Source organism: Pinus tabuliformis, chromosome 9 (genome assembly GCF_031772625.1).
Source record: "Pinus tabuliformis cultivar Carrire ecotype Pingquan chromosome 9, CPIR1, whole genome shotgun sequence".
Lineage (NCBI taxonomy): Eukaryota > Viridiplantae > Streptophyta > Pinopsida > Pinales > Pinaceae > Pinus > Pinus tabuliformis.
The window spans coordinates 870,502,161-870,527,184 of NC_142307.1; the positions used below are offsets into that span (position 1 = coordinate 870,502,161).

At 38.9% G+C, this 25,024-nt stretch overlaps 2 protein-coding genes across 3 annotated transcripts in view; one reads left to right on the forward strand and one right to left on the reverse strand.

Moving 5' to 3' along the window:
* LOC149151548 (DNA polymerase eta-like) overlaps nucleotides 1-25,024 on the forward strand; it is a 492,067-nt gene that overhangs the window by 374,841 nt on the left and 92,202 nt on the right. The gene's annotated exons all lie outside the window — the stretch shown is intronic.
* Nucleotides 18,948-20,875, reverse strand: LOC149151549 (uncharacterized). The gene is made up of 3 exons (XM_089440578.1): nucleotides 20,327-20,875; nucleotides 20,085-20,226; nucleotides 18,948-19,949 (listed from the first exon to the last, which is right to left on the reverse strand). The coding sequence occupies exons 1-3, from the start codon at nucleotides 20,859-20,861 to the stop codon at nucleotides 19,487-19,489; spliced, it is 1,140 nt and encodes a 379-aa protein (XP_089296704.1). The 5' UTR covers nucleotides 20,862-20,875; the 3' UTR covers nucleotides 18,948-19,486.

Here is a 25,024-nt window from a genome sequence, read left to right on the forward strand (position 1 = left end):
AAAAGGCATCACCAAGAACTCGAAATTCCCATAATGGCACCTAAAGGTTGTCTTCAGAATATCCTTCTCGCGCACCCTAATTTGATGGTACCCTGAGCACAATTCTATCTTAGAGAAGTACTTGGCTCCTCCAAGCTCATCCATTAGCTCGTGAATCCGGGGTATGGAGTATTGGTTCTTTAGCGTCTTCTTGTTCAACGCTCAGTAGTAAATGCACATACAGAGAGACCCATCTTTTTTCTTCACTAGTACCATTGATGAAGCATAAGGGCTAGTACTCAGTCGGATATGCCCCAGTGCCAACAACTCCTAGATAGCCCTCTCAATCTCGTCCCTGTAGGCCTTCGGGTGCTTGTAAGGGGTGGTGATGATTGTGTGAACCCCCTCCTCCAGCTCTATGGTGTGCTCAAACCCTCGATCTAGTGGTCTGCTTGGTGCGATCTCCCTAAAAACCCCCTGATACCTCTCCAACAAGGCCAATACGTCTGGATGCACTGGCCGTGCCTGTGTCCCTGTCTCTAAGATCCTGAGCTCCAATGCCCACCTTATATCTCCACGCCGCAAATATGCCTCCACCTTGTGAGCAAACACTGTCTGAGGTGGGTAGGAGTGCATACCCCTCAGCACTACCAACTTCCCATCTGGACCTGTGAACTCCATCTCTAGCTTCTACCAGTCAGTGGTAACCTGTCCCAACGAATACAACCATTGGACACCCATCACCATGTTAGTGTCTGAAACATTGACTACAAAAAAGTGGTCAATGACAGAGTAGTTTCCCATAGTCACGATTAGGCTGGGAACATACTCCATGCACTGTATCGTCTAGTCTCTAGGTACCAACACCGAAAACCCCTCAAATGTCTCTGTATGGATGCCCCTTCGCTCTACCATCCAGGCATCAATAAAATTGTGGGTAGCCCCACTGTCCACTAACATTGATATTCATTGCCCCTGCACCTTGCCTCTAATATGAAGTGGCAAGTACTTCGGAACTCCCTTAAGTGAAGCTAGTACACCCCCAGATTGAGCGAATGATCCCCCTCCCTGAGGTGGTGTAGGTGTCCTCCTGCAGATTGTGGCCCCTCATACTTGTGGTCCACCTACAACTCAGTCTCCTCCTCCAATTCATTGTCTGAGGACACTTCAATGTAATGGGCCTTGCCCTTAGTGCACTTGTGCCCTGTGTTGATTTGTGGTAGCATTGGATGTGCTCTAGCCTTGAAATTTGGAGGAGAGACTAGGCAACATGAAATCTCCAAGACCCAGAAATCGTTTTGAGAAATTCCATCCGGATGAGGAGTTATTAAAATAATTAATATTTTCAATGGGTTCCTGAGCCTAAACTTAGGAAAATAAAAATATCAATGGGTATTAATAAAGATAAGGATGAGAAGCTTCTAAGAGACGAGAAACAAGTCTGTTTTAATCTTAGCTGTTGATTAGGGACTTAATCTTGACCATTGATTCATCAACAAGAAAAGTATAAGAGAAGACTTGAGAGTTTTGAAAAAAAAACCATCAGATACTTAGTATCCCAAGGAAAATCGATTCTCAGAGAGAAGGAGATCGATTTCAGAGGGAGAGTTGCAGGGTGGAGGAAGAGGGGGGATGAGCAGCAGTCAGGGAGCTTAGAAGAAGTGACGTAGGGACTCTAAGAGACACCGCAGAGGGAGACGCAGATCAGAGAGATGCAAGGATGACGCAGAGAGGGACCAGAGCTGCGTAGAGCCACACAGAATGACGCAGGGCTGGTGCAATAGAGAAAGGAAGCTCTCCAAGTTGTCAAAAAGTCTCGGAGAAAAGTCTCAGGTGTTTTGTCCTAGTGTCAATGTAAATTTTTCTGTAAAAGCAATTGTTGTTGAAGATTAATAAACCCTTCCTTTGCTACACCAATTTTCCCACATTGGATTTTTTTGGGGACAATTGTCCAAAAATAACTGTGTTGATGTGATTGATTCTTGTGCATATATTTGTTTTTGTATAATGGTGTGATATCTGCAGTGAAATTTATTTTAATATTTACTTAGGAATTTCATAAATAACTTATTGGGAATAATAAGTAGGTGAAATAAATCAGTTGTTGCAGTAATAGAATTTTTGTTTAGAAATTTTCACATGGTATTAGAGGAAAGATTCAGCGACAGGAAGGGAAAATCAATTATGGGTCAAGTGCATGATGCAGAGGCATCCATTCAAGGAAACTTGTACAGATTTTCAGAAGAATGCACAAGAGACAAAAATTACGATTATTCTATGTTGGTTTCCAAATTGGAAGAAGAATTTGCTTGCGTAGTGTTGTCGCATAGAATGTATAGGCACCGCGACAATGGCTCAGATCGGGGGCTATCACCCTGATCCCCAATCTCTTCGTTTAAGCTATCTCCCTACAGCAGACTAAAGGGGGTAGACCCTATGGAAAAGTGGAATGAAGAAGAACTAGTTGGGAACCAGCCAGTTCGGGAGACATAGTGAAGCGATCAAGTACTTGATTAAGATTTAGCAAGACTTATAGGATTTGATTAGATTTTAAACGATTGATACCAGTGCCTTATGGAGTCAACGATCTTGCTAGAGAACGTAAGACCAAGTAATCGATTAGCAACTGCTGCTTAGATGAATGACTATCTTATATGAAATGTAGACCCTAAAACCAATGTGAGATGCAAGAATCTTGGTTAATTTTAGTTAAATGCCTATTTAAATGTGAACCCTTCAATCCTTTCTATGTTGAGCCTAATTTTGTAGTAATTGGCAGAGAGATGATCAGGAGAAGCACACTAAGGTGTGATTAACGATACTTCTCCTGAAATTTTAACATACCTGGTGCCTTCGGCGCTGCAGAGAGCTATGGCTCTGACGACTGCAAGGTCACCATTTTAAGTACTATTAAAAGAAAGCTTCTCAAGAAAAGATGGATGGATACCTATCTCTCTATCGACCAATCTTATGCTTGGAAGTAAATTTTAGTTATGCCGAACTAACTTAATATGCAAATGCATGAGATGATTAGAAGATGAGATGAAGTTAGATTCGAGGATGAAAAGTGCTTATGCTACGATTTGATTCAGAGTTATATATCAAAGCCCTTAATTGTCAAAATGAATATTCACTTCACTATACAAAGATTGAAAGATAAACTTTTTAGCAATATCATAATTAAACCACAAACTTACTTCAAATCTTCTAGATTCTTTCAAATGCAGTTATAGCTCAAAGAGAACAAAAGCGTCTTCACAAATTAATATCAGAATACTCAGTATATGAAACAAAAGATATGCATTTTATCACAATTCCATGACAGAGTACTTAATTTTCAGAAATTAAGTTTTAGGACAGTCGTAAGAAAAACTTTATGACAACAGCAATATGACAATGAAAACAGTGAGCTATCAATGATATCTTTATGCTAAAAATTTGCCGAAATCTTTCGAAACTTGCCCACATGAATTATCAAAAAATTTCAACTTGTTATGATGTGATTTTCGGAATTATATCAGATCTGATATACTTATTACAGCGAGCAATTAAATCATGAAATAAGCCTAATGATGAATGCCCAACTCAAGAAATTAATTCTTTAATATATTAGACAACTTAGAAACTGATTTTAGGCTAACCCACATGAAATTTTTCCACTGTTATATTTCAGACTTCAGAAACATAATTATTCAGAGATAACAGTGACCCAAAATGTAGATCTAGGCCAAATTCTTGATACACATAAAACATAAATGACTTATTAATGTATTAGCAATTTTTTAGTTAATTTCAAACCACTTAGATGTGTTTTTCACCACTATTAGAAAGGTATATGACTGTTATAGCAAACAGTGAAGAAAAATATGGTTTAGAGATCAAACCCTTAGGCCCTAGGCCTTGAAGATCACTTGCCCAAATTGTCAAAAAAATTTCAATATCTAAAACACAAATTTTTACCAAATTTTCTGCAAAAAACCCACCAATGATTAGCTTCAGAAAATCAAATATTCAAATCAGAAAAGGAGCAAGGGAATGTAGGGCCAATGAGAACTAGCACTGGGCCCAATAGAACTAGCGTTGGGTTAGGAGAAGGCAGATCTGGGCTTAAGAGCCCCAAAACTTGAAACCCTTGTTCTGAAAAAAAAATATTTTGCTTCAGATCTTCAGATTTATTACAAAATCTTTAATGCTTGGCCTTGTAAAAATATTTGAGATAAGATCTTGCCCTCCAGGGCCTAGATCTGTCTTAGAACCTCCAAATGTGCTTGAAAAATCTTAGATCTGAAGATTTACTTAGTTGATTTCTCAGATCTATTCCTTCAAACAATCTTTGAGCCTAGATCTTGCCTTCCAGGGTTTAGATCTAGCTCAGATCTGAAGATTTCGCTGATTTTTCGTATCTATTTCTGCAAACAATCTTTGAGTCTAGATCTTGCCTTCTAAGGTCTAGATGTTCAGATATGAAGATTTCACTGATTTCTCATATCTATTCTCATAAACAATCTTTGAGCCCAGATCTTGCCTTCCAGGATCTAGATCTAGCTCAGATCTGAAGATTTTGTTGGCTGATTACTCAGATCTATTCCTGCACAAGTGAAAAGAGAAAAACCCAATACCCAATATGTACAAAAATAGAGAAAATCCAAAAAACCTAAGTGTTAAAATTCAAAATTATGTTACAAAAATTTCAGTTCTACACAAGTAAATAACAAATCTATACAAATAATTTATAGATCTATCAGATCTGAGGAGTATGAGTCCAACTCCGCTCCTAGATCTGATAATCAAAGGCTCTTAATAGCCAAATTTATCAAAATTTCCCCAAAATATTTAAAAGATTTTGAAATTTTAAAGAGGTACTAACCCAAAAACACCCTGTAGAAAAAAGATTATCGTTAGATAAATCCTGAGGCTTATATGAAATAGACTCTTTAGAAAATATGTGTTGAGAGTTGGTTGGTCCAACCGAAGACTATTCCCAAATGCTCAATGAGAACCTGAGAGACCTTCTGCAAACACTAGATCAACCATCAAATCAAGTAGAGAAATAGAACAACAATAAAATTCTGAAGAAATAAAGATACCTGCTACTTCAATCAAAATTAAAAATGTTACCCTAGATCCAACAAACTGAATAAGATACCTGTATTCAGATTATTCTAAGAGAGCTATTGATTGATAGTTTTCATTAAGCGGAAATTAAAACAATGTTACCATAAATTCATGAAGAGGAACACTACAACATGTTGAAACCCCAAAGACTTTTGCATTAATTCAAAAAAGTATACAAGAGAGCTTGAGAGCTTAGTACATGATCTAAAGATCGGATGATCTCAACTGACAACTGACCTCCTATTTAAAGATAAATCTTCCAACGGCTAGTTCGAGTGATCCTTGTCAAAGTGATCTCGACCGTTGATGATGATCAAAATTTCTTTTAATCTCATCCGTCGAAATTTTAATTATTGAGGAAATTTCAAATTTTTCAACTAATTGCATTTTAATTAATTCAAAAATTAAATTTTTGAATTAATTTTCTCAAAGTTTTGACTTTGACTCAACCCCAGGGACCAAAGGCATAAAATTTAGCAAAATAATCAATTAACCTTAGTTTCTGAACCTCTTAAAATTTAATTTTCTAAAGGACCCACGAATTTTGCCTTTGGAAAATTTAAATTCACCCCTTATAGGTCCTAGGTCCTAGCTCTGTGTCATGTATGTAATCACCTAGGTAAACCTACTTTTCTGGTGACGATATACATTCCGGGAAGTTTTTTGTCTCACCGATCCATTCTCGGATGGTCGGCAGAGTTTTCCTTCAACCTTACCCCATAGCCGGAATGGATTTTGTTACTGGGATCTTAGGGGAGTCCTAATGTTCTAGATCGAGTCTATGTAAAAGTGATTTGGGAATAATCCTGACCATTTGGTTAGGTTATTTTATTACAAATTGCTTGATCTGCTAGATCATATTTGTGTTGCAGAACTGGGTAGTCTGTGAGGGTTTTTTGCAAATGGGTTTTCCCCCTTGAGATGTAAAAAATGTAAAAGTCATGATGTAAAGTGTTTTGAGGGTTAGAAAAATAATTTATCCCCTCATAGGTCGTAAGTTCTAGGTAAATTTAAATTCACTTATGACCTAGAATTAATCAAATTTTTGGCTTAGGATTTTAATTAATTTTGGCCAGAAAATTTAATTAATTAACCTATGAGGGGACAAATTATTTTTTTAACCCTCAAGACACTTTACATCATGATTTTTACATTTTTTACATCTTAAGGGGAAAAACCCATTTGCAAAAAGACCCTCACAGACTACCCAATTTTGCAACACAAATATAATCTAGCAGATCAAGCAATTTGTAATAAAATAACCTAAGCAAATGGTTAGGATTATTCCCAAATCACTTTTACATAGACTCGATCTAGAACACTAGGACTCCCCTAAGATCCCAGTGACAAAATCCATTCCGGCTTTGGGGTAAGGCTAAAGGAAAACTCTGCCGACCATCCGAAAATGGATCAGTGAGACAAAAAACCTCTCGGAATGTAAATCGTCACCAAAAAAGTAGGTTTACCTAGGTGATTACATACATGACACGGATCTACTGAGATTATTTACATTATACACATGCAGACTGGGTTTACATTATAAGATGATGATCAAGCTGATGATGATAGTTGGATGGCATGAACACATCGATCAAGCGCTATCCCTTTCACGAAAAAGGGGGTGTATGGTTATGGGTCGTTGACACGTAGTGGTCAACATTTGGCTCTACTTGGGGACACATTGCTGCACTGGAGGAATGTGAGAATCCAGAATCTGCATCTACGCAACACACAACAAAACATAAGTAGCGTCCATCCAAAAATTATCATATAACATTAAACACAAGAAAGACATAAGCTCTTCATTTATTAACTAGTCTAACAACATGAAAAACCAAATCTAACTACAAAATGAAACACTGAAATAACAGGGCATAAGGTTAGAAATACAATACAAAGATGCCCCATGGCATCAAATGTGTTCAATATAGTGCATACTGAGCATTTGCCTGCTTTCAGGCAAATCTGTTGGCTGTTTTTCAGATGTGCCATGTCCAATCTTGCATACAGTAGGACTTTTTCCTATCCGAAAATCAAGCTGCTTACGGCCATTTGATGCATCAAATCGCTTTCTCATTCTCTTTCTCTTGCGTCTTTTCTTTGTGGCAGGCTGTATCACTGATGACGTGGAACATTCTACTTCAAAACTCTCAGATGAAGTATGTAAGATATGCGTGACATGTCTTTCTTCATTTTGCATCTGATTTTTATTGTTTTCAATTTTATCTGGGTCACCTTCAATTAAACACTTTTCAATGGAACAAATGACCTCCTCGTAATAAGATGGAGCTTGTTGCAATAGATAAGGACGCTTCTGATCTGTCGACATCTCCTTGTTTCTTTCATCCTCTGACCGTTGTTGAAATTTCTGTACCTGTATTGTTATGGCATCCATCTGACTAGAGTGTTCAACCTTCATAGCACTGACTTCCTTGGCATGGTCTTCCTCCATGCTCAATAACTTATTCTGAAGACATATCTGAGTAGCTTCCATATCTTTTATTGCTTTGTCATTCTTTGCTTTCATGCCCATGAAACAATTTTGCATATAATTTATCTCTTTCTTATGATTTGCTAACTGATTATTATAATCGAATCTCATGATGGTCATTTCTTCATCCATAGTCAACAACTTGTTCTAAATCGCACTTATTTCTTCCTGATAACTTGCTTCCATGGCAGTCACTTGATTTGAATGATTGAATTCCATGATCGTCATATTTTCCTCTAGGGCTAATAACTTGTTTTGCATAGAATTAATTACTCTGTCATGATTAGCTTTCATGGTTTCCGTTTCCTTAGCATGTTGGTATTCCATGTCAGTTACGTGATCATAGTGTTTAATTTTTATGATTTCCATCTCCTTATCATGTTTTTCTAGATGGGTGTATAAAGTTCTCATATCCTTGACGTAATCAGTTACAAATTTTTCTTGATTAAGCTCCATATTTTTTACCAGCCGCATTAGTTCTTCTATAATTTGCTTATCATTTTCCCTTTCATTGTCGACACTGATTTGACAACTTGTCCCTGTTTTCCCACTATCATGGATTTGATCTGCAATGGTACAAGCAGATGGCACATTCTGATATGGAGAATTGTCTTGAAATCTTTCATCGATAGCTAGATCCTTCACAAGATCACTTTCATTCTGTTGCATAATTTTAGGGGCGCAAGGTGAACTATCTTGATAACCATATCTATCTTTAAAAGCATTGACGATGTCTTGTAAAGAAGCGAAAGGATCTTCAGGACAATTATTAAACCAATTCAAAGCGTCACCCTCTAAAGAAAAGGCAAATAGACACATTTTGACATTTTCATTATCATACTGAGGAGAACTACAATATATGAGCATTGTACAAGTAAACTTGCATAGATGCTTTCTAACAGCGACTGAATCACCACCCGAGAACAAAGACAATTTATGAATGACCACTTCTGGAATATCATGGAGAACATCAGAAAAATGACATGGGGTAAAAGAATCATCCATGATGAATAATGAGAGACCAAATGGATGATAGAGAGAGACCCCTGTTCAATAAAAATCAAGAGATCCACAAGAAGTGAGCTTCTAGTAGAAATTCTTGTAATAAATGAAAGAAGTGGATTCACCACTTGAACATGAATCTAACTCTAGGATCCAAAGGGAAACAACAACCAGATATAAGGGAGGACTTCTTGTCTGAGAAATAATAAATGGAAGAAGTGGAGTTGCCACCCAAACAAGAAAAGAACCGAAATGTGCAGGTGCTAAAAGTGTAGATGAAATGATTAACAATATGACGAAAGATAGGGTGATGAAAAGATCAAATGATGCCAGGAAAAGCTGTGCCGCTTGACAGGCTAAAGAATGGTGGAAAATATGAGATGATTGAAATGATGAATGTCGTGAGGACCAAGCACAGAAAATCTCTATCCCCGGCAGTGGCGCCAAAAATGTTGGCTTTGCCGGCTTGAATGACAGATGAGAAAGATGAAAGATGCATCAGATGGTCGTAAGCAGCTTGATTTTCGGATAGGAAAAAGTCCTACTATATGCAATATTGGACATGGCACATCCGAGAAACAGCCAACAGATTTCCCTGAAAGCAGGCAAATGCTCAGTATGCACTATATTGAATGCATCTGATGCCATGGGGCATCTTTGGTTTGTATTTCTAAACTTATGCCCTGTTATTTCAGTGTTTCATTTTGTAGTTAGATTTGGTTTTTCATGTTGTTAGACTAGTTAATAAATGAAGAGCTTATGTTTTTCCTGTGCTTAAAGTTATAAGATGATTTTTGGATGGACACTACTTATGTTTTGTTGTGTGTTGCATGGATGCAGGTTCTGGATTTTCACCTTCATCCAGTGCAGCAACGTGTCCCCAAGTAGAGCTAGATGTTGACCACTACGTGTCAACAACCCATAGCCGTACACCCCCCTTTTCGTGAAAGGGATAGCGCTTGGTCAATGTGTTCGTGTCATCCAACTATCATCATCAACTTGATCATCATCTTATAATGTAAACCCAGTCTGCATGTGCATAATGTAAATAATCTCAGCAGATCTGTGTCGTGTATGTAGTCACCTAGGTAAACCTAATTTTCTGGTGGCAATCTACATTCCGAGAGGTTTTTTTGTCTCACCGATCCATTCTCGGATAGTCAGCAGAGTTTTACTTCAGCCTTACCTCAAAGCCAGAATGGATTTTGTCACTGGGATCTTAGGGGAGTCTTAGTGTTTTAGATAGAGTCTATGTAAAAATGATTTGAGAATAATCCTAACCATTTGGTTAGGTTATTTTATTACAAATTGTTTGATTTGCTAGATTATATTTGTGTTGCAGAACTGGGTAGTCTGTGAGGGTCTTTTGCAAATGGGTTTTCCCCCTTGAGATGTAAAAAATGTAAAAATCATGATGTAAAGTGTTTTGAGGGTTAGAAAAATAATTTATCCCCTCTTAGGTCCTAGGTCCTAGGTAAATTTAAATTTTCCAGAGGTAAAATCCGTGGATCCTTTAAAAAATTAAATCTTAACAGGTCCAGGGACTAAGGTTAATTGATTATTTTGCTAAATTTTATGCCTTGGGTCCCTGGGGTTAAGTCAAAGTCAAAATTTTGAGGAAATAAATGCAAAATTTTAATTTTTGAATTTATTAAAATGCATTTAATTGAAAAATTCGAAATTTCCTCAATATTCAAGATTTCGACGGGTGAGATTAAAATAAATTTTGATCCTCATCAACGGTCGAGATCACTTTGACAAGGATCACTCGAACTAGCCGTTGGAGGATTTATCTTTAAATAGGAGGTCATTTGTCAGTCAATGTGATCCGATCTTTTGATCGTGTACTAAGCGAAAAGCTCTTTTGTAATCTTTTTATGAGCAATAAAGAAAGACTTTGGGGTTAAATTTTGTCGGTGTTACTCTTCATGGAAATGTTATAAGATGTATTATTTTCGTGCATAATTTCTTTTTTGCCATTAATAATAGCTTTTGAAGAGCGATTTGAGTACAGGTATCTTACTCAGTCGCTAGGGTATGAATGATAATTTAAATTTTGAATATAATAGCAGGTATCTCTATTAGATCTGAATTTTATTATTGTTTTCTTGCTCTATGTTGACGACTGAATTGAGTTTTGCAGGAAAATCCTTGATTATTAGATCATCGGACGTTCGGAGAAGTTCTCGGTTGAACCAGCCAACTCTTGATCCGTGTTTTCTGAACAGCCCAGTTTGAATTTGATCCTGAGCTTATCATAAGATATTTTTATGGGTGATGCATGAAGGTTTTGAGCTTAGTACCTCCTTTAAAAATTCAAAAAAACGTAATTTTTTTTTTTTTTGTTAAATCGTTAGATCTGGCTATTGAGAGCCTCAGATCATCAAATCTGGGAGCGGAGTCAGACTCACACTCCCTAGATCTGATAGATCTGCCATTTATGTACATAGATCTGTAATTAATTTTGGTTTTCTGATTTTGGTTTTCAGGGCTTTAGTGTTTTTTGGGTCATTGTGTATATCGTTTGGGTGTTTTTTTTTGTTGTATTGCAGCGACAGATTTGAAGCTGAAAATTGTGCAAAGTCTAGATCTAGGTCCGTGAGGGTAAGATCTGGATTTCTTGTAACGACCCATCTAAATTGATCCATTATATAAAGTTTTAAACTTTATAATAAAACAAATATGATGAAATTTAAATAATAAATATGTTAAGTTTTAAACATATATAAGTTAAATTTTATAAAATATATAATTAAACTTTATAATATATATAAATTAAATTTTATAAAATATATAATTGAACTTTATAAACATATATAAACTAAAACGTAAAACTAAACTATATGCTAAAAAATACCAAAAATCATTGCAGGACCCTTTTAAAAGGGGGCGCTTACAATCTACTGAAAATTTATAACAGAGCGCACTTGCCAGGAAAATATCTGAGAGCTTAAATTGCATGGAAGGCGTGTCGAGTCGAGGGAAGGCGGTGGCTGCAGGTAGGAGGGCGGCCACCGCCAGGCCCGTAGATAAAACCGGCGGTCTGAACCGAGAGTAGGGGGAAAAACAAGAGAGGAGCATAAAGAACCAGAAGCAGAAATTCACCAGGAGAAAACCAGGAGGAAGATAATTATCCATTGGAAGAGCTTTAAGCCGTCTGAGGTTCTGGGCACGGAGGGACAGAGAGCTTCTGTTGAGAAGCTTTCTGGATTGAGCAGCTAGGTTTGCTCAGTCTGGTTGGGTGGTATTGGTCTCCCGGAGATTGGATCAAAATAGCCACGACATCACCAGCAGAATCACCAGTTCAGTAGCAGAATCAGCAGCAGTTAAGGTAAGTACAAATTTAAATTCTTCAGGCTTTCTGTATTTCAGATTCTAGTTACTGTGTTTGGTCATTACAGATGGTATCAGAGGGTGTTGTTCAAACCCTTTTCGACCTTACAGGCCACAATTTGTTGTTCTTTGGTATATGAAGAATGAAATTGATTTTTTTTAAACCTCATAAATTGTCCCAAAGCTGGTCTAATGCACCTTCAGGAAATTCACGCCCCATGCTGTCACGTTATTTAACAATCAGTTTCTTTGGACATATGGCCTGACATGGTATTCCATTGTCCGCACACCACAGTCCGCTCCTCAGGTATATATTGTCGTGTTTTCCTGTTTCATTACTGTGCATTGGCCAGTGAAACGCTTCTCAGCACTATCTACGCGGTTCTACAGGCTGTCGTCTCTGTATTTTATTCACTGCCCTTTTCTGCATCATTATCATGGCCGTTTTCCTCCGCTGTTTTAATCTTGAAACGATTGAATCTAGTCAGTGCGTCCCGCTTCCGCTTCTTCCAGAGGTTGACCTTGCGGTTGAGGTAGCTTGTGGTCCTGCGCCGCTGGCTACGAAGTAACACGTCTAGATTTCGATATCATACGTGAAGCAGAAACAAGTTAACCTACCGGCATGTCCGCTATGGAAGTGGGCCTTTACGAGTCTATGAAATTTGCTGACAACAAATGGGGCTTTCGCGTCAGATGTATCCTGTTATCGGGCTGGCGAGCCGGCTCATGCTCCTGGGACGGGAGAGCGGCTCTATAGTCCCGTTTCCCTCGGTACAGCTCGTCGGGGTTACTTTAAGACAAGGGACACTTCGAAGAGTTAATATCATGTTAATCTCTTAGCCCTTTGGGCTTCGTTGAACCCTTTTAACGGAAGCAGATCTAAATACAAAACGATAATCTGAAATACAGAAAGCCTGAAGAATTTAAATTGTACTTACCTTAACTGCTGCTGATTCTGCTACTGAACTGGTGATTCTGCTGGTGATGTCGTGGCTATTTTGATCCAATCTCCGGGAGACCAATACCACCCAACCAGACTGAGCAAACCTAGCTGCTCAATCCAGAAAGCTTCTCAACAGAAGCTCTCTGTCCCTCCGTGCCCAGAACCTCAGACGGCTTAAAGCTCTTCCAATGGATAATTATCTTCCTCCTGGTTTTCTCCTGGTGAATTTCTGCTTCTGGTTCTTTCTGCTCCTCTCTTGTTTTTCCCCCTACTCTCGGTTCAGACCGTCGGTTTTATCTACGGGCCTGGCGGTGGTCGCCCTCCTACCTGCAGCCACCGCCTTCCCTCGACTCGACACGCCTTCCATGCAATTTAAGCTCTCAGATATTTTCCTGGCAAGTGCGCTCTGTTATAAATTTTCAATAGATTGTAAGCGCCCCCTTTTAAAAGGGTCCTGCAATGATTTTTGGTATTTTTTAGCATATAGTTTAGTTTTACGTTTTAGTTTATATATGTTTATAAAGTTCAATTATATATTTTATAAAATTTAATTTATATATATTATAAAGTTTAATTATATATTTTATAAAATTTAACTTATATATGTTTAAAACTTAACATATTTATTATTTAAATTTCATCATATTTGTTTTATTATAAAGTTTAAAACTTTATATAATGGATCAATTTAGATGGGTCATTACATACACCCCCGCTTCTGAAAACTTCGTCCCGAAGTTAGAGTTTTAGGTTCAAGGTTTTAATGGACATGACCTTTTTCTATCCAGGTCCCCAAGCTATTCAAAATCATCCTATCCTCCCTAATCTCTTCTGCTCCCATCCTATCTGTCCTCTACTGGAGTATGCCATGGCGTCAATTTTACTGACCTAACCATTCATAAACACTAAGGTGACAGCGTCGGCTATACCGACCTGATTCCCAGTAGGCATCCGGCAGTCATCATCACACGTCTAGGGGAGCGTGACTCGCACAGTCCTCCCATGACTCCAGGGTTCGGAGGATAAACGGTGGGTAACACCTCCACCCCTCCCAGTAAAATTAGGGCTACTACCCTATCATAGAATCACTTTGAGCTTTAATTGTTCTGAGGTTCTGTCATCACGTGGTCATCTCGGAAATTGGATCATTTTTCTGCAATCATACACTTACCCATGCATTTGTAAAATGTGCATCAGCATATTCAAAATAACTCATGTATTATTCACATATGACACTACAGCATAACATATTTTGCCATATTCCATGCATGTCTTTTGACGTTCATCTAGAATGTATTCACTTCCTGATTTCTATCCCAATGATCATATTTGACAAAATAAATAAATCCGATCTATAAATAAATGTTTTTAATTTAACAACTATAACTTAGTAAAATGAATCACATATATTGTTTTGGTATCCATGTACCAGCAGGAATTTAAACATATATTATGCCATAAAGTTTCATGTTTATCCATAATCATTCAAAATGTTTATGAGTGTCTGATTGTAGTGAAGTAAATATATACTAAACATAGTGTAAAGTCCTTCAAAATGGACATAAATTAGGGTATCTCTGACATATGTCCTCTGTATTTTCCCAAGTTGCTGATCCAGGACTATACTTGTCCCATTGGACCTTAACTTGGTCCACCAGACGGTTCCTCAGCTGTCAAACTCTACGTTCCAGTATACGTAACGGTTCGACCGTTATGACTCCCTCGTCCGATACCTGCAATTCTTTCCACTCGAGGTTATGAGATAGATCAGCTATATAATGTCTTAATACAGAAACATGAAATACATTATGAATTCTATGCAGGTGAGGTGGCAGGGCAAGACGATAGGCAACAGGTCCAACTCTTTCCACGACTTTAAACGGTCCTATAAATCGGGGTGACAACTTTGTCCCTTTTCCGAATTGAATAGTACTTTTATTTGGTTTGATGCGGACGAAGACCTGATCCCCTACTTCATACTTCCTATCAGTTCGGTGAGCATCAGCATAACTCTTTTGTCTATCCTGTGCTTCCTTTAATCGCTGTCTAATTTGTCTGACCTGAGCTTCCATTTCATGGATTAATTCTGGTCCTATTATCACTCGATCTTCTAACCTGTCCCAACTTAACGGTGTTCTGCAAGGTCTGCCATATAAAGCTTCAAATGGAGGCATCCCAATCGAACTGTGGTAACTGTTGTTGTATGCGAATTCGACTAAGGGTAAATACTTTTCCCAGTGTGATTGCTGATCCATTACATACATTCGCAACATGTCTTCAAGTACTTGATTTACTCTTTCAGTTTGCCCATCAGTCTCAGGATGGTAAGCAGTGCTTAAATTTAGCTGAGTACCTAAGGCTGTCTGCATGCAAGTCCAGAATCTGGAAGTGAATCGCGAATCTCTATCGGATATAATCTTCTTAGGTACTCCATGAAATCTGATAATTTCATTTATGAATACTCGAGCTACATCAGCAACATCATAAGTATCTCTTACCGGAATGAAATGGGCGCTTTTTGTTAATTTATCCACCACTACCAGAATGGCATTGTGTCTTTGAGAAGTAAGAGGTAGTCCAGTGATAAAATCCATAGAAATGGTCTCCCATTTAGACATAGGAATGTCGTGGGGTTGTAAGAGGCCCGCTGGGTGACAATGATCTGCCTTTACTTGCTGACATTCCAAACATTTTGCAACAAATTGAGTGATATCACGCTTCATGCCTGCCCAAAAGAAGAGTTTCTTGGTATCCGCATACATTTTCCCTACTCCAGGATGAGCACAATATACTGCTTTGTGGGCTTCCCCAAGGATGGTATCTCGAAGATCTTTATCATCAGGAATGTACATCCTTCCATGGAATCGTAAGATCCCATCGCTTTCTAATCATAACCCTTAAATTTAGATTCTTTTGCCTTAATTCCCTCAAGACTTGCTCTCACCTTTAAATACCAGCTGTCTTTTATAAGACGATCCAGTACTCGTTGTCTTAAGTCCACTTTAATGGGTATGAGAGAAAATATCCGAGGTCTCCTGCTTAAAGCATCGGCTACTACATTTTCTTTTCCCTTAATATATGATATTCCGAAGTCATATTCACTTAGGAATTCACTCCATCGTCTTTGCCTGGCATTTAAGTCTCTTTGGGTGAACAAATATTGTAGACTTTGATGGTCGCTTTTAAGTGTAAAATTTCGTCCCACTAGATAGTGTCTCCAAATCTTTAAAGCTAGCATTACAGCGGCCAATTCTAAATCGTGAGTAGCATAGAGTTCTTCATGAGGTTTTAGCTTTCTGGAAGCATAAGCTATCACTCCCTTATCCTGCATCAATACTGCACCCAGCCCTTGCTTGGATGCATCAGTACATACCGTAAAGTCTTTGCCCATATCAGGGACTCTTAGGATTGGTGCACTAGTGAGTAGTCTTTTGAGTTCAGAGAATGCTTTATTACATCCATCGGTCCACTCATACTTAACACCTTTACGCTGAAGGGTTGTGATTGGCTTTGCGATTTTGGAGAATCCCTCCACAAATCTCCGGTAATAACCGGCTAAACCCATAAAGCTTCGTATCTCATGTGCATTTTTCGGTATTGGCCATTCCATGATCGCTTTTACCTTCTCAGGATCTACTGAAATCCCTTCACCTGATATGATGTGACCCAAATAATGAATCTTTTCCTGAAAAAAAGAACACTTGGATAGTTTTCCATATAACTGGCGTCCTCTAAGGTAGGACAATACTATCCGCAAATGATCTTCATGCTCTTCTTCATTCTTGGAATAGATGAGAATATCATCTAAAAAGACTTGTACAAATTTATCAAGATATTGACGGAAAACACTGTTCATAAGATTCATGAATACGATTGGCGCATTTGTTAACCCAAATGGTACCACAGTAAATTCATAATGTCCAAAACGTGTCCGGAATGCAGTCTTAGAGATATCATTTTCAGAAATCCTTAGCTGATGATACCCTGATCGAAAATCAATTTTTGAGAAGACAGCAGCTCCCTTCATTTGATCGAAAAGATCATCGATTCGCGGCATAGGGTATTGATTCTTTACTGTAGCTCGATTCAAGTCTCGATAGTCTATGCATAATCTTAAGGATCCATCTTTCTTCTTCACAAAAATTACAGGAGCGCCCCAAGGTGAGGTACTGGGCCGAATATGCCCTATATCGAGTAGTTCCTTCAACTGGATTTGCAATTCCTGAAGTTCTGGAGCTGTCATTCTATAAGGCGTTTTAGAGATCGGTTGGGTACCTGGCTTTAATTCAATAGAGAGATCCAATTCTCTTGCAGGGGGTAATCCAGGTAGTTCCTTTGGAAATACATCCGGGAACTCGGCTAACACCGGATATTGTTCTAAGGATGGCCCTTTTTCTTGGCTTACTTCGTGAATTGCATAAGCCTGACAACCCTTTCTTAAACAACGCTTCACCTGCATTGCCGAAATGTAGCGTAAAGAAACTTCCCTCTTGATTCCTTGAATTTGGATTACTTCTCCCTCATCATTTATGCCCAGAATCCTTTTTCCATAACAGTCCACCCAAGCTTGGTGAGCTTCCAGCCAATCCATACCTATGATAAGATCATACGTTCCTAAGGCTGTGACATAGACTTTTAGTTTAGTCGAACAGACCCCTAGGTCAATTTTGCATTGATCCACACTCAAGCCCACGGTTTGGAGTTCTCCTGAGGCCATTTCCACTTGGTGGAAATCATTTTGTCTACGAGCTGCCAACCCACATTTGTTTAATGCATATGACGAAATGAAACTATCTGTGGCACCAGTATCAAATAAGATTTTGAGTTTTATGCCATTGATAATACCTGAAGATTCCACTACAGTGGATTGATGGGCTGCTTGGTCGTGGTTGACTACTGCATGAATTCTATGATTACTTCGATTGGCTGATATCGGCTCCTTCCCAGTCCTATGCAATATATTCGATGAAGCTTCTGGGCAGTCACGCTGGAAATGCGGTCCCCCACATCCCCAACAATTGAGCTGCGTTGATCCTCTTGAATCAAGGTGTGAATTTCTAGAGAACGAGCCGCGTCCTCCCATGTTGATTCCTCTCGCACTCCTTCCTCTACTGGTAGTCCCTCGCGATGCCCATGGTCTGGTGTTGGACGGTTCCGCGGCTATAGTGTTTACTACCATGGGAACTCTTGTCCCCACACTTGGGGTAAACCTGTTACCGTAAGGTGGCCTCGAGCTACCTCCTCTGAAAAAGTTCCGGGGAGCCTTCCCTGGAAATCCTGGTTGTAAAGGCCCTGCTGGCCCCATATCTTTTTTGATTCCAAGGTGCTCTTCTGCATAACGACCACATTCAACTACCTCGGCTACTGATGAGGGTTTCCACATGCTTACCAAGGCTCTTATGCGAGGATTTAACCCAAATATGAAGCGTTCAGCTTGACGTTCATCAGAATCTAAGTAGTGAATGTATTTTACAAGTTCCATAAACCTTATCTCGTATTCTTCCACCGTTTTATTTCCCTGAATTAATGTATGGAAGGCTCTGGCTTGCTGTTGTTGAAAGTATGGAGGCAAATACTTTGCGCGGAACCTTTCCTCAAATAGTTCCTGTTGACCACTACTGGTCAACTACCCATGCAGTACACCCCCTTTGCTTGGCAGAAAGGGGTAGCACCTGATCGACATGTCCGTACCATCCCGCAGTCATCATCAACTTGATCGATTTATGTTGTAAACCCAGTTTGCATGTATGAATTGTAAATAATCTTAGCAGATATGAGTCATGTTTGTAAATTGCCTAGGTGGACCTAACTTTCTAATGATAATCTACGTCCCGGAAGGTTTTTCGTCTCACCGATCTACGATCGGCAGAGTTTTCCTTCAACCTGACCCCAAAGCCGGGATGCATTTTGTTATTAGAACTTTAGGAGAATCCTAGTGTGTTAATCTGCTAGATTATAGTTGTGTCGCAGAACTGGGTAGTTCATGAGGGTCTATGTTAAAGTGGGTTTGTCCCCTTAAGATGTAAATTGTAAAAGTCATGATATAATGCAGTGTTGATAATATCGGTATCGGGAAAATATCGGCGAGGGTCCGGAAAATATCTTATCGGAAATATCGGCGAAAATATCGGCAAAATATCGGCAAATATCGGCAAGCATAAAAAATGCATAATATATTCATTTTTTTTCAGATTTCTAAACATATAAAGCAATAACAACATGAACTAAACACATTGGCACATAAATATGAAGAAAACACTGATATATATGATGTCAAATAGAAATGATACATCAAACTTCAAAGGCGATACCAAATCCTGCTGATCCCTGATAGTGATAAATTGATAATTGTCCAATCAAGGACTCAAACAAAAAAGCAATAACAACATGAAATAAAGTTTAAACACATTGGCACATAAATATGAAGAAAACACTGATATATATGATGTCAAATAGAAATGATATATCAAAGGCGATACCAAATCGTGCTAATCCCTGATAATTGTCCATTCAAGGACTCAAATGTGGAGAACCAATACAAAATAACATCACATATAATAATAAAAGTATCTCATCATCATGAGTTACATGTAGCATAACAAATAAAACTAGCAGCTATCTATCTACTGCCCTCTCCCCCTTTTACGGGAAAACATGATGGGCTGTTTGTCAGGCCTGCCCCTAGTAGTAGAAGGCCCTGACACTGCCTCTGCACCTAATGTCAAATAATGAGTGATAGGCATGGAGCTATGCTCTCCTATATCTATAGCAGATGGTGTTGATGCTGATGCTCCCGCAGTGTCCTCCTCCAGCTCCTCCTGCTCCTCCTCTAAGTGCTGCTGCTCCTCTGACTCCGAGTCCTCCTCTTGCTGCCCCTGCTCTAATGGATCATCTGCCACTAGCTCCTCCAACCATGAAGGTGACTCCTCCAATATGGGCTCCTGAGACTCCACCCTCCACGGAGACAATACATCAATATTGTCTAAGGAAATGGCATCTGGATCCACTGGTGATTCTATTTGCCTCACTCGAAGTCGGATGTTGTAATGCACATACACCAAATCGTTGAGGCGTGCGAACTCCAACCTGTAAGAGTGTCAAAAAAAGTAATGAGTCTTGACTCTTGACTCTTGAGTCTTGACACTTGAAGGTCATAAATTAAAAATTAAAAATTACAATAAGTGTAATTGCTCAACTGAAGGCTTGAGTTCAAAGTTATACCTGTTGCGCTTTTTGGCGTGTATTTTCTCAAATACACTCCAATTGCGCTCACACCCTGAAGAGCTACATGTTTGACTCAAGATTCGTATAGCCAAATTTTGCAAATTTGGTACCCTTGCACCATAGCTTCGCCACCAAAGATCTACAACAAAATAATGAAATAAAAAATTCAAAAACTTAAAAGTTAAAACATAATTAAATTCAAATTTATAATTTCTAATGAGTGATGACTTGTCACTTACGTGGCATGAAGAGGGCCCTTTCCTTAATGGCATCATCAAAGCCAAATAGGCCAACACAATCCTGATAATTATGTATCTCGCGGCTGATTTTGCGACGAAGCTCAGAATCAGGTACCATCCTCTCAATACAGGAATGGAGCCCTTCAATCACCTCGCCATCAAAACGAAAATTGCATTTGTATGCAAATGCAGGGTTGAGGAAGAGTGCTGCTGCATGAATGGGTCGATGAAGCATCCCTGTCCACCGACTATCGATCACATCCCATAACATCATCTGCCTATTAAGGCCAGCAGAACCCTTGTCTGCATAATAGGAACGAATGGCCTCCTTGGCCCTATCCATGCCCTCATACAAATAAGGCATTGCAGGCTTCTCTCCATCCACCAATCTAAGAACCTTTACTATAGGTTCGCTAACTGCACATGCTTCTTCTACTCCACGCCAAAATGTCTCAGAGTACACCATTTTTTCAATGGCTTTCCCATCAGGTCTCCTGCTGTATCTACAACCACGCCAATCATTAGACACAAACATTTGCTTCAACTCGTACTGACATCGAAGCAAAGATTGAAGAGTAATAAAGGTTGTGGCAAAACGTGTGATGGCAGGACGCCGCAACTCCTTGTTTCCTGTGAACCTCCTCATAAGGCTAAGAACAATAGCATGGTTATAAATAAACTTGGGGATGCTCCTAGCCATATCAACTGCCTCCTTGATGAAGGAGAGTTTCCCCATATCCTCAAGCAACAAATCAAGACAATGCGCTGCACATGGAGTCCAGAACAATGTGGGATGCCTCTCCATAAGCATTCTGCCGGTAGACACATAATTAGCTGCATTGTCTATTACGACTTGCACCACATTCTGCACACCAATCTCCTGAATGAACCCATCTAACAACTCACATATCGTTGCTGCATCTTTGATATGTTCTGATGCATCCAACGATTTAATAAACATGGTACCTTTAGGACAATGTACCAAGAAATTTAGAAGGGTCCTACCCTTCCTATCTGTCCAACCATCAGACATCACTGTGCATCCAGTGACTTCCCATGTCTGTTTCAACTCCGCCAATCTAGAGTTGATGTCCTCTTTTTCTGCTTGAAGAATTGGCCCCCGCAACTCCTCATATGTGGCACTTTTGTACCCTGGGCCCACAACAGCAATAGCATCACACATTGGTTGCCAAAATGGATTGGTTTTTGTGATGCTGAGAGGTAAGTCGCTCCAATAAATACACCTCCCCATGACTCTATCTGCTTCTTCCTTCTCCTTTTTTTTGACAAGCGATTTTATGCCAGGTTGTGCTCCAGCTCCTGTTCGTGGAACAAAAAATGATGACCTCGCATTCACACTAGCATGTGATGGTGTGCCAGTTGTGGAGCCCCTCCCACTAGCGCCAGTAGGGCCACTACCCTGAACATCAAAATCATGAGAAGATATCCCAAAGGATCTACCTGCACGTTCAGCTTTGTTTCTTTCCGCCTCTTCCTTCTTTCTGTCCTTTTCTTCAATTGCCTCAAGAGCTTTTCATATAAGCTCTGGACTAGAAACTCTACAAATGCCAACATCATGTCCAGGGAGTCTAGCAAGATGGTATTTCAGTCGTGTAACCCCACCTGTCATCTTGTCCCCACACAATTTGCATGAAAGATATGCACGATTTGTCCCACCATCAGGGATCCCATACTCCCAAAATGGGTCCAAGTTTTTTGGCATATTTGTATTTTGTAGTGGGCTCCGGCTAACTCAAAAGGAAACCTACAGCACCAAAAAAAATTTAGAATTAGTAACTTAATAAGTTATTAAGCAATATATAACCCTTGTTTTTTTAATATATAAAATTTAAATTTATAAAATTCTGAAGAAAAGCTCAGATCGAACTACCCAGAAGAAATGTCAAGCATAAAATCAAAATTCTGGGCAATTCTGTGAATAAAACACTGCAGACCTGGGCCCATAGACTGAAGTTCTCAAGGGAATCGAACGGGCTATTGACACTTATCGAAAGATGGACTGCTGTTTTTTGAATTTTCTGACCAAAATAAAATAACATCTTTAAAAAATTAGCCAATGATGTGGCTAAGTTAATGTTTACAATGTACATTGTCTCACAGGTCTGAGCTCTAAAAGGTCTTCACTGAATTTGGTAATTAACAATTTAACACAGGTCCAAATTTTTCTACAAATGCTACAGGTCTATAATTCCAAATTTTTCTACAAATGCTACAGGTCTATAATTCCAAATTGCTACTAATTAATGGCAGCATGACAGCAGTAATCTTGATTCTTGACATAGTGACCTGATGACTGTAATGATAGTTGTTGTGACATGACAGTGACATAGAATTAGGCTTGCACTCCATTACAGTGGTGACACAATGATTCTCATTAACACAGTGACAATCTTACTCCTTCTACTATATCTCTGTGGTAACTTGACACACATCTCAAAAGCTCTCTATTTCAGTATAAACAATGTGAAGGATCGCTTGACTGCAGCTCATGACTTGTTCTTACAATGGCTCTGGTTTGCATCTTTAATGGTGTCACTATACTCTGCATTATACTGTGGCATTGGGTTCGATAACATGTGGTGGCATAGTCTCATATGGCAGTGACAAAGACCCTTTTAAAATTTATATGATGACCTTAACTCTACAGTGAATATACATTGGGCTGTGGTTTGTAGCAGTGATGAAAACATTACTGCTAAGACATTACAAAGTGACGAAAACATTACAAAATACAAAGTGATGATGATACCGAGCCACTGAGTAGCAGTGAATATACATTGGGCTGTGGTCGGTATCCAACGTGGCTTAATGATAAAATTTGTGGCACACTATAATATATATATTCGATGATAACATATATGAATACAGCACCTTTGCACAGTTGCAGGCTGCAGCGTTGCGTTGACGGTGAAGAGTCAAGACTCAAGACGTCGGGACTGTGACCTTTGGCACCGGGTAAACCCTCCTTCGCAGCACCGGTTCCGTCTCTCTCCAGCTCGCACGAAAACAATACAAAGTGACGGGAAAAGCAAAACAATATTACCATTTTATAACCCGGGTCCCGAATCATTAAAGTTTTAAACTAACCCGCGATATTTGCAGTCGTGGCGCGATATTTATGAAAATATCGCCGCAATTTCGGAAATCTCGCGAGAATTTCAAAACACGCAAAAATCGCGCTATTTTCCAGCCGAAATCTCGTTTTCGCCAAAATCGCGCGATATTTACGAATATCGCCGAAATATCGGCGATATTATCATCACTGATATAATGTGTCTTGAGGGTTGAAAAATGTTTTAAATCCCCTCATGAGTCCTAAGTCCTAGGTCCAAGGTGATGTTTCCAAAGGCTTAGTTCAAATGATCCATTTAAGAAAATAAATAAAATACTAAAATAATAAAATAAATAAAAATTAAAAAATTAAAAAATGAAATAAATAAAAAATAATAAAAAAATTCATAAAATAAAGCAAAAACCCTAAATAATAAAATAATAATATTTTTTGTGTGAATGCATGCAAAATATCATTTTTTAATAAAATCGACGGATGAGATTAAGAGATGTCTTGATCCTCATCAACGGTCGAGATCGCTTCAACATGGATCATTCGAACTAGCCATTGGGATCATTTCCTTTATATAGGGTCTTAGGGGGTCATTTCAGATCATTGGATCTGTGAGTCTTGTACTGAAAAAGCTCTCTTGTAATCTGGTTTCTGGTTAATAAAAGAAGACTTTGGGGTCCAAATCTTGCTGGTGTTACTCTCTGGAAGTGCTGTGAGATGTTTAATTTTCTGCATATTTCATTTTTCAGCCATTAATAATAGCTTGTTTTTAGAGTATTGTGAGCACAGGTATCTTGTTCACTTGCTAGGGTTTGAGTGTTGTTAGGGTTTCTGAAGTAATGGCAGGTATCTCCATTACTTTCTGAGATCTAGCAGCATTCTTGCTCTCTTTACTGATGGTTGCTTGAGTTGTGCAGAAAAAACCTTTATTGAAGAATATTTGTGGGCGTTTGGGGAAGTTCTAGGCTGAACCAGCCGACTCCCACAGGCTCTTCTTTGCAGAGCCCAGCTGATTTTGGCCCTGGGTTAATCATTTAAAGTTTATTTCCTGTTTTGCATGAGAGATTTTATTCCTGTTCACAGCAGAATTCAAGTCTTCTGATATTTCGAAAACGTCACTGCAATTATTGTTAAATCTGGCTATCCTAGAGCTGTAAATTTTGTGATTTTAGTTTAATTTTGAAGGGTTTTACTTTGAAATTTTGCATATATCTGTGGGCTTTGTTGTGTATCTTGCAAAGGATCCTGACGTCTTGAGGTGATTATATATGCGAGACAGCGTTTTAAGGATTCACATAATAGGCATAACACACATTTTAAATACCACTGGAGAGAAAGTGACTGCAAAGGCGTCTGTTTTGCTGCTGTCTGGTGTTGGAAACCCTCGTCAAATTTCTCCAAGTCACCGTGTTGGTCTTCCAAAAGTATTTTGCAGCGGCAGAAACAAATACAGTCTATCAGCGGGTTGAAAATTCAAGAAACATTTAGCACAGTCACAAATCCAACGTTGCCACAAAAAGAATCGCCAGCGTATAAATGCGCCACCGTTGAGAATATCCAACCCTCAGATAAAGTTGCAATTTTCAATTCGATCATTCAACTTACAAGCATTT